Source organism: Chrysoperla carnea, chromosome 5 (assembly GCF_905475395.1).
Source record: "Chrysoperla carnea chromosome 5, inChrCarn1.1, whole genome shotgun sequence".
Lineage (NCBI taxonomy): Eukaryota > Metazoa > Arthropoda > Insecta > Neuroptera > Chrysopidae > Chrysoperla > Chrysoperla carnea.
Genome location: NC_058341.1, coordinates 35,187,534 through 35,198,270, shown reverse-complemented (window position 1 = coordinate 35,198,270; position 10,737 = coordinate 35,187,534). Strand labels below are relative to the sequence as shown.

The following is a 10,737-nucleotide window of genomic DNA, read 5'->3' as shown; positions in this document are numbered from 1 at the left end:
ATAAAAAATTTATCAAAAATCATAAAAATATCATCATTAATTAAATTTCCTGATTTCATCTTTGAGATATAAATTAAAAACAAAAGTAATATAAATGTCTTTTTATATTAAAGGCCATACAAAGTATAATTTGAGATTATAAAATACATTTATTTTCTCATCTAGATAATTAATATGAGTAAATGTCTTCTTCTGTTGCAGTTAATTAATTATACTTGGATTAATTGAACAAACAAATTCACCGAAAATATATTTTCTACATATGTATTCGGTAAAGAAAGTTGCTCTAAGTAATTTGATGTCTCAGTTAATTTAAGTAAAATTAAGTTCAAGGAAATTGTTGATAGAAATAGCTATTTTATTTTAAGATTGATTCTATGTCCCGAAAAACAATGATTTCTTAATTTTTATTGTTTTTTTTTTTTTTAATTTTACTTTTTTTTACACTTAATCTATCAGGCATATGCATACACATGCCCATTGCCATACGGGCACAGTCACATAATTATTACTTAAACTTTCCTTTCGTGAACAAAAGAAACGAAAAAAATAGACAGAAACCGGGGATCGAATCCATCGAATCCAGGACCTCTAGATCGATTTCATATCGAACATAATATAATATTTCTTTTGGAAGCCGCTTCAAAGTTTTTTTTTGTTTTGGTTGAAAACATAAATAGATAATATTTCTTTTTCACTGTTCATAATATTATTAAAAATGTATATACTTAAATGTCAAATTTGATGTTTAGTTAAAAAGATTTAAAACATGATGTTCGGCTGACTACAGAGATGACTAGTGAAAGTAAAAAATATTATTCTGAAGAATATAAGTAAGTACTACATCGTTAGTATGTTAGTTTAGAACATACTGGCACGATTCTTTCAAACATTTCGATGTAAATAATTAAAGTCTTCGTAAAAGTAATGTTGTTGTTTTAACTTTTATCCATAAATACACATAATATCTATTTTAAAAATTCAAGTCTTTGCGTTAAGGAGATGTGCAAGGATTAAATACTAAATATCGCCTTCTGTACGTACTTATATAGGTAAACGTACGCGTGTATGTATTTAGCATTGCTCAATTTTCTTACCAACGAAAAAAATCTCTCGACAAACTGGTTTACCCATTTTATATGGTACAGCGGAAGGTGATATAAACGTTAACGAAATCTCTTGAACGAGTTAAAAATCCTCTAGAAGCTACGAAAGTATAGGTAGTGTTACAAAAATCTATTGTTTTCAAATCACTTCATTTTTTACTGAACAAATATATTTTATCATATTCTTGAATGATGTAAGGGTTTTGCTTACTTAGAACAATGAATTGTCATGAAAAAAAAAAACAAAATATTAAGAGAAGTATTGTGCAAATATAAAGGTAATGGCTGTTAGTGTAACAAAAATAGTGTTCCGATATGGTAATCTTGCACCTTAAATAAAATCAATTAGAAATAAGAACCTCCATATCATCATATTTCTCCCACATTGCAATAGAAAAAGCGGAAGTACTAAACTAATTGAAATTGTTTATTGGTATAATTTTTCAAAGTAGTTCTGCCTGTTTGACCTGTACTACGTTCTAAATCATACATCAGTAGATAAATTATATTATTACCAACTTAAGTCGTATATTATTAATATGCATGTGTAAATATGCAAATTAAGTATGAGAAGTAAAAAATTTTGATGTATATCTATGTATTTTATAATCACTCACAGAAATGAAAAACAAAACAATAAAAAAATCTACCGTTCTCGGCCTGCGCAGGAAATTTTATGAAACCTGAACGTACTCATAAAATATTATATATCTACCAGTCTTTTTCTGAAATTGTTAAACATAACGACTTTAAAGTGCCGTTTTACAACAGAAAAATCTGTTTTTCTGGTATTTTTAATAGTTTCCAGGTAATGAAACAAATAACAGTACGGTCGAGAGTAAATTTCTGTTCTAGACAAAAAAGTAATTTTCCCGTACCGTTTTACCACATTTGATTATTAAGTTATTAAATTTATTGTAATTTTATATTTTTCACATTTTTCAACTATCGATTGAACCTGGTTCGACAAATCGGCAACATTGCTTGTATTATTAATTGTAGTTTATAATACAAGTGGTATGCAATTTTTAAATTTACACATACATTAAGAGGATTTCTTATTATATTGCCTCGAAAAAAAATTCCTCAATGTATATGCAGACAGCGTCGACAGTTTATAGAATGTTTGTCTATTTAATAAGATTTATTTTATTAAACGTAGCGTTTTGATAGCGTAAGAAAGATTAACATTTATTTTAAATATTGAAATTTAACATTTTATACATTTTTAAACATAATTAAGCGTCTTGTACGGTTGATAGATCTTTGGCGTTCTCTGTGCTTACAGGTGTGACTTTTTTTTTGGATCCTGAAACTATAATTATTCATTTAATTATATTTGATAAAGACACAAAATTTACAAACAAGTTACTTACGAAATTTCATTAGTAACGTATCTAAAACAATAAATGGTGATTCAAAAGTCAACGTCCATATTAATGCAACTATCAAGGAATTTATTATTGTACCACAAAATTTGTACCACTAAAAAACAAAATTCAAATTTAGTTCAAATTCATTTCAATAGAAGAATAAGAGCGAGCACAAGAGTCTGATTATTTTCGAATTACCAATTTACCCCGTATAAAAGCATGCAATCTTGTTGATCTTATGCAAGAGAATAGCATATTCACCGCTTTAAATTATCGAAAAATTTTATTCTTACTTTTCGTCTTATATATATTGTCAAGTTATAACATAATTAACCATCAAAATTGAAAACAAAATAGTTATTTTTAATTTGTGTCCCCACTACCTTGCTTCAACCACTTAAAAACAGAAAAAACCTTGCACTTTATTAAATTTCAGAAACTATCAGGAAATTACACCCGCTCTATATTTTCAGCGAATTTACCATTTCAATATCTGAAAATATATATGGCATTTGGTACGATCCTTCACGTATACTCAACATAGGTCCATGTACCAGGTACAGTGAATACGTTAATCTAGATAAAATTTGGAATATTGGCAATGATAGAAACCAATTTACTGGACCACCATATCCAAAAACACACGCAAATATTATCCAAGACAATGCTGCAGCCCATAAAACGCGGTGTAATCCCATGAATAATGCATTAAATAAACGATCATATTCGTAGTCTGGTGATATGGTTGGATGAATACCAAATACGATATATAACATTGTGGCAAGGGATAATGCCCAAAATATTGTAACGAAAATCTGCAAATATTTAACTTGTAAATAATTAATAAAATTATAATTCCACCCTTTCTTACTCTATCTAAGGGTAAAATATTTTTCTTTTCCTTCAAATTAAATAAGAAATGTCCAAGCAACAATCCTAAAATCCATGGACCAGCTCTGGTATATGTACTTCTGTAATATGTGTTAAAATGCTCGACGTTTCCATTACCTTCGGCTGTTGAAAACCTTTAACAATACATTTATTTAATGTGCCTTTCAGGCTAAGAATGATATATTTATGGAATCGGCGTGGAAGAATATGCAATCGGTTGACGATCCTAAAAGCTCTAATATCCTCATAGGAAGCCGTCAACAAAATACTACACTTTTACGACACTCAATAAACCTTGAGTATCATTAAAGAAAAATCTTGGGAAATTAACTCCAAGTATAGTATCCAGGATTCAACATTTTGATCACACCAAAAACACTTTATTCTGAATACCATGCTGGAAAATTGAAAAATTTATTTCCTGTGCTTCTAAGGTTGGATAATTATTTTTCAAAAGTAAATTTTTAAAACAAACGGATCATTTCAATAAATTTATCTTAGCCTATCTTATAAACTATTACATACAAGTAGGCCGCCAATTTATAGTGCCATGCAAAGACTGTAGGAATTACAATAAAAATAAGCACCAAGGTAGAAAGCAAATAGACAGTAATTTTTGGCCATTTCTTTATTGGTATTAGCAGCAATGGTGACAATATATACAATTGCATATCAATTTGAAGATACCATGTTGGTCCAATACACTAAAATGAAGAAACCATATAATTAAAACAGAAAGCTAGCAACTCCTCGGTGAAAAAAGAAGAGCTATTTTATTTAAGAAACGGAAATTCTTTTAAATTTGGTAAATTTCACTAAAATTATTATCGGTTATTAAATTTGAAATATTGTTATGATTACCTGATCGAAAATGTCTACATAATTCTGAATATACAATAAAGAGGACCACCATGCGGTTTTGCAACGTTCATTACTTGCTTCAGGATCCCAAAATGGCCCCGAACCCATAAAACGATAAACTGTTACTAAAAGAACAATTACAGCTGCATATGCAGGTGTTAATCTGTAAATTATTTTTATTATGAGCGTAAATATTTTTTGAACCAACCCAGATTTTTATTCCGAGACTGTCAAAGATCGAGTCCGTCTACAGTTTAGAGTTTCGGTTTATTGATTACAATTTTATATAATGTTATTCGATAATATAAAGAGTATACAAACTTTTGTTAACATTTAGTGATAATATGAAACAATTCAAAAACAAATTTTCTACGAAGACAAGTTACTTTTACGGATATCATTTTTGGAATCAATCAATATTCCTACATGATTTGAAAAGGTTTTTTCTACTTAGTTTTTCCAAAATATCCAAAAATTCAAACAATTCATTGGTACCTTAAATAACGATGTAAATAAAACAAAGGCACATTAAATGGAACTTTTTTTGACATCATTTTTAGGAAGCTATACATCAAAAGACATCCACTTAAAAGAAAAAAACTGTCCACCGACACAGTAGCTCCAATGATTAACATCGAAGACATTCTATATTGCCACTAAAATAAATACAGAAAAAATTAATAAATATTTATTTCAAATCTTTTACCAAAACCAACTCTTACATCCACGAATAAATCAAGTGGGTTTACACATAAAGGTGTTTGTGATCCCTCATATTGATGTCCAATTACAACCCATAGCATGCTTATAAATCTGATCCCATTTAAGCAAGGTAGCATATCAGGATTATTATTCACTGTTGTAATTTTTTGAAAATTTGTAAACCATGAAAACGCAATTAATATTGGATGAGCATTTTCTAATTTTGAGAAAGTAATAATAAATGAAAATCATCAAGTTAATAAGTAGGAATTACATTTTTTGTAAAGTATACCTGTTTTTGTGTAGTATAAACACAGATCGTAAGCTGTACTTAAAATTATAACTACACCCAAAGTTATTAAACCCGCTCTGTAAAAGTAAGAAAACGTTAGTAGAAAAATTCTGGACATTAATCAAAAACATTAAATAAATATTTTTAATAAGTATAAATTCAAGCTTGAAACTACAGGAAATTTTAAGCTTCCTAAGAAAATTATACAGCAAACTGGTGATTTTTGTATACCGGAAAGCCTTTAATAAACATTTAACCATGATTTGTTGGAAATAGAGTTTTCTGAATTTTCTACTTCGATTTTTTTATGTCAAAAGAACGTCATTAATAGCAGAATATATAGAAATAAAGAACAGATAATTTGCAACTGCCTAAAAGGAGGAAAAAGGGAGGCCGTTTTTCGATTTTCGAAACTGATATATTTTACATATACAGGGTATATGAAATATATCAGTGTCTCTAATATATCTTTGTTTCTAGGTATTATTATACCAATGATTTTCTTTGAACATATACGGTAGAAAAATAACATCGTTGAAATTTGAACCATGGTTAAACCTTTTTTAAATTTTTCTTCATAACCAAACTTATTTTTGCCAATTCTCAAAATGAGAGACAAAAAGATTAACATTTTGCTTCATTCAAGGCTCAAAGTCTAATAAGTTTAAGTCATTTTTCTCTAATAATCTGTGAATAACATGACAGATTTTTGTGTAAATACATCTATTTACATGACAATCCAATCTCCCACGTGTAATTTCGATTTGTATGTATCTATTGTATGGCATCCAGACTCCGGAACAAAGAAGTTGTCGATACCAGTAAAAGTATTTAAATGATCCTGCACTTCCTTGCTGGTGCATCCATCAGGCACACAAATTGCCCAGAAACCTAATACTTCTTCTCTTAGTATTGTATCCATAACGTTAGCTCCAAACTAGAAATAAAAAACATTTGTCAATTCTAGTTTAAAATGTTGAAATGGATGTAAAGAATGAAAAAAATAGATAAACAAAATAGTACTATAAACAAACTTTGCTCCTTTGCTCTCTAGGTATATACTTTTTGAGATTTTTGTTTGATAAACCAGTCATGTAAAAAAATAATTTTTAAAAATCACATTTCTAAGTAAGACTTTTTATATCGAGTATGTATTTTATAAAGGTTTTAGGATAAAAAAAGAAAAAATTAGATTCGGAAAAAATAGACAAATTTTAGCAATAGTGTCCCATTTTTGAACGGAAGATAAACTCAACACAACCAACTCGTAGTTACAACAACAATCCTGACCAATAAAATTTTCTATCGTTTATTTTTTCGCTATCTCTGTATATTTTATACACCACGTAATCAGAATCAAATACTTTGGTGTACACATTTAGGCACATCTTTACGAATATAAAAGCTTCTTATTTACCTGGCACCATAACATATTAAATTATCAAAGTCAAACAATATTTCTTCAAAGTATAGATTATTTGGCCAATAGATTATTTTAAAATGGATGACTGCCGTAGTTTCTTATTCTGATAAAGGCTATTTTTGAATGATGAACGGGCGTTACGAAATCAGTACTTGTTCTATTTTATTAAATAGGTATCAAGATTACATAAGTCAATATTATGAAAAAGCTTACTGGTCGAATTTCTGCTAGTTTTCGAACTTCATTTAATTTTTGTAGATTGAAGGTTTCATTAGATTTTGTACTTGTCAAACAATATTTTCCTTTGATGTTTTCATGCTGAACTTTGATACATTCATCAAAATATCCAACATCAGATGAGTGACCTTTTGTAATTCCATTTTGCAATTTAGCTGATGAATCCACAACTACAAAAAGGGCGGTATTTTTCAGAAAATTAAATGAATGATTACAATAATCGAAAGATCCGAAGAATTAGTATACGTATAATTTTGAAATTATGTTTTATTTCAAATTATTCATAATTTTGTGAATTTATTTCAATTACATAAATACATCAATATTTTATAGACTATAATTAAAGGGAAAATATACAGGGATATACAGGATAAAACTGCTTTAATGCTCCTGTTAGGTATGTAGGCGCAAACCGTACGTAGACATTAAAGTTTTCTGAAAAGTTTTACTCAAAATTGTTTTTTCATATTAAAATTGTTATTTTGTAAATTGTTTCTGTAAAATCTACGCATCTACGCAGTGGTTTGTTTTTTAATAAAGACCATTCGTGTTCAAAATTTACAAACGCACAAAAAGCTAGATTTTTGCTATCAATTAATATCTAAACTATTCCCAGTTTTAGAAAATAAAAATACATACTTCGGCTAGCCCATAGCTCTTGCTTCTCTAAACCTTCATATAATAATTTACTTTGTTTTTCACATAGTTCACTGCGTTCAGACTTTGATCGTAATGTGTAAAATTTCATTAATCTTTTTATCATTGCCTGATTAGTTAATCCCGGTAATGACGGCCATGATGGAATTCCACCGTTTAATTCATCACAAACACAAAATATAAGAAAAATCAAAATGAATATTTTTAGTTTCATTGTTTTGAATCAATTTATTATTTTAATTTCAATTGAACGTAAAAAATCGTATAAAATAAAAAAATTAATTATCTATTAAATAATTTATTTTAAAAAACATATTTGAATATTAGTAAATAATGAACGTAAATACATAATCAATCAATCGTGATTAGCATAGGCGTCACAAGCATAAAATCATTGAAGGAACATAAAATCAGGAATTCGAAGCATTCTCCCTCAGTGAGCGCTGAGAAACCCGTTGCAATATTTGTTTCCTACTTTATTTACTTTTTTTTGTATGCTTTCAAAAAATTCAAGAAAATTAGGAGGGACGTTATCTTTCTTTCCCTCCCTTCTTCGTGGTGACGACTATGGTTATACAGTCGTGCTATTTAATTTAAATGGAATCCAATCATTCCATTTAAATTTATTAAAATTTTGAGAAAGATTAAAACTAAATGTTATAGAGATAGAGCTCATTTTTAGGTACGCATCAGCAAGCTTTTAAAAAATTAGAATTAGGTAAATCGACTCTTGCTTCGCTATAATGAATTATTTTAGTTCAGAGTTGTTAAATAATGATTTAAACATTTTTTAAGGCCTCTTAAATAAAATGAATCATCATACAATCCTGTCGTTGTATTAGAAGAGACGTTATGAGCGAAAAGTGGCATACGCAGTGGGGGCAAGTGACCTACCATGTCTTCCCTTTTTCATTTATTGAGGACCTAATAGCCATTTTTGGAAATTTCGAAATAAGTTTGGTTCGCAATTGATGATGTATGAGTAGAAAAAAACACATCGAATCTGTAGCGAACCGCCCTTAGCCGCTGTACTAATAGTGATAAAGTTATCATTTTTTGGGTACTCATCAACTAATCATTTAAGTACATTTTTACTATAAATACAATAAAAACTTTTTAAGTTCTCTAATCAAACGCATCAAACAATTCCAGAAAATATTTTTTTATTGATAACAAAATTTTTCAAGAAGTGGCTGTATATGGGAAAGTTGTTCTGGTAGTGAGTCTACCTATATCGCCTTTGTTAACAGTTTCTTTATTAATAAATGTTTATTTATTTTTTCAAGAGGTTTTCTCGATATTTTTTAAGGCCTTTTAACATTTGAAAGTCAAAGGAATGTGTGTCTTCACAAACCTAAGGAAGGAGAAGAAAATGTTAATTGGAAAATTGTTAGAAAACGTGAAATCATCTTGGGAAGTAAGTATTATGAGAGCATCGAACTAATTATGTTTATCAATTGACAAAGTAAATTAGCCATGATAATATTTATAAATCGTTCTAATATTGATATCTTTACTGAGTAAATGTAGGTTTTTAAACAATTTTCTTCGTTCGTTGTTATTTTAACATTATTATATATTTATAAATCGCAATTGGATATACTATTGACAATGAGATAATATATATACTACTAAATTTTTTATCAATATAATGCATGTATTCAAAAAGGCAAAAATATTTATAAAAAGAAATGTAATTATTATAAAAAATATAGGCTTTAAAGACAGACCGAAACACAACATTCTCGGGCCAGTATATTGCAAAATGTTGGAAATAATTTTTTAATATCTTTGATTGTTCAATTTAATGTTGTAAGCTAATATTGATAGATAATATTAATTATCTTCAATGTCGCGTGAAAATTCGAGTCTTTCCTAAAATCTGATATCTCAATTTTTGTAAATGCATATGTAACTCAATCAAATCAAGCTTACGTTGGAAGCAACGCGTAAAAATAATTTGAGGAAATCGTCACTTTCTTACGAAAAGACTTTTCGTTTGTGTGACCAGTATTACTATTATGAGTGGATGTAACTATATAATTTAATGGATAACTTACTATTCTCATAATAAACAATTAAAAGTTACATTAAAAATAGTACAAAAGCAAAATTTTATGATTGCGGTCAATTAAAAGAAATAAACTCTTACATATTTTTTGTGTGGTTAAATCATAAAGTAAGCTTCTTGCAGTTTAAACATTTTAGCTTGTAGTGAAAGCTGTGTTAATTTAAATGACATAACATAGTAGCTGACGCCCGCAGTTCATAGGCTAAATGAGTTTTAGCCTTAGTTCCAAATCCTTAGGTAAAACCATTTTAGCCTTTTATACAATAATCAGGATTTTTCTATTTATCATCGTAACATAAAGAACATGATACTTCCTATTGATTTCAAAATTTGATTCAACTGATTCAAAATCATCTTTACACAGGGTGATCATAAACAAAAACTTTAAGGCCACATCCTTTGAGTATGGCCGTGTATTCCTTGAGGCAAAACCCGAAACCGACACAGTTAAAAGAAGTAACGAACCAATAAGTGAGCATAAGGGATAATCGAAATTTAAAACTAAACAATATTTTAAAGGAATAATATAGTTTCTTCCAGAATATATTTAAGTTCTTTTTTACAAGATAAATTCATAAGCTTTTCAAAAAAAGTATCATTTCTGTCAAAGTATCAATGTATTAAATTTCGATCATGTCATGGACTTTCTATTCGTTTACCTATGTCAAATGAACTTCTATGTACTTTTAACTTTAAAATAAATTATATTTTCACAAAAAATAACAAATTTTATACAATAATTTGATACAAAATAATTATAAAATGTGTTTATTAAATATATATTTGGTCCTGGTTTGTAAGAATAAAATTTACTTCTGTTCACAAGGTCCCTTTCTGCTACCTCAAGGCATATTCTTGATGCCTTATAGTTCAATAGTTCTTTACGAATATCTGGAGTGTACGCATAAAATTACTCAAGGAATACACTAGAGTATTTTAAACACCCCATATGACATTTAGTCGATTAATGTTTCTCCATTTGATTGGAAATTAATGGTTCAATAATTACAAAAGAAAAGTTTTCCCAGTAGCGAACGCACGTAGCAAAAACAAGCTACCGTTTTTATAATATTATAAATTAATTTATATGTAAATTAATTTTAATTTTTCTAAGTCTCCACAAA

The 10,737-nt window shown here is 28.3% G+C and overlaps 1 protein-coding gene across 1 annotated transcript; it reads right to left on the bottom strand.

The window, feature by feature from the left end:
- Positions 1-2,344: 2,344 nt before the first annotated feature.
- On the bottom strand, positions 2,345-7,736 carry LOC123301140 (nose resistant to fluoxetine protein 6-like). Its single transcript, XM_044883874.1, has 12 exons — positions 7,525-7,736; positions 6,862-7,055; positions 5,957-6,162; positions 5,226-5,302; positions 4,954-5,150; positions 4,727-4,887; positions 4,232-4,394; positions 3,896-4,074; positions 3,351-3,504; positions 2,962-3,294; positions 2,483-2,591; positions 2,345-2,421 (listed from the first exon to the last, which is right to left on the bottom strand). Exons 1-12 carry the CDS (start codon positions 7,646-7,648, stop codon positions 2,345-2,347), a joined length of 1,974 nt encoding a protein of 657 aa, XP_044739809.1. The 5' UTR covers positions 7,649-7,736.
- Between the last annotated feature and the right edge of the window lie 3,001 nt (positions 7,737-10,737).

What these genes read in the sequence shown, in the direction of transcription:
- LOC123301140 (XM_044883874.1), bottom strand. Translation starts at nt 7,648, where the DNA reads ATGATAAAAAGATTAATGAAATTTTACACATTACGATCAAAGTCTGAA. An exon ending in GTGGGAGATTGGATTGTCAT is followed by an intron (nt 5,303 to 5,956) that starts GTAAATAGATGT and finishes TTACTTTTACAG; the next exon opens with AGCGGGTTTAATAACTTTGG. An exon ending in TATTTTCAGATATTGAAATG is followed by an intron (nt 2,592 to 2,961) that starts GTAAATTCGCTG and finishes TTTGTTTTTTAG; the next exon opens with TGGTACAAATTTTGTGGTAC.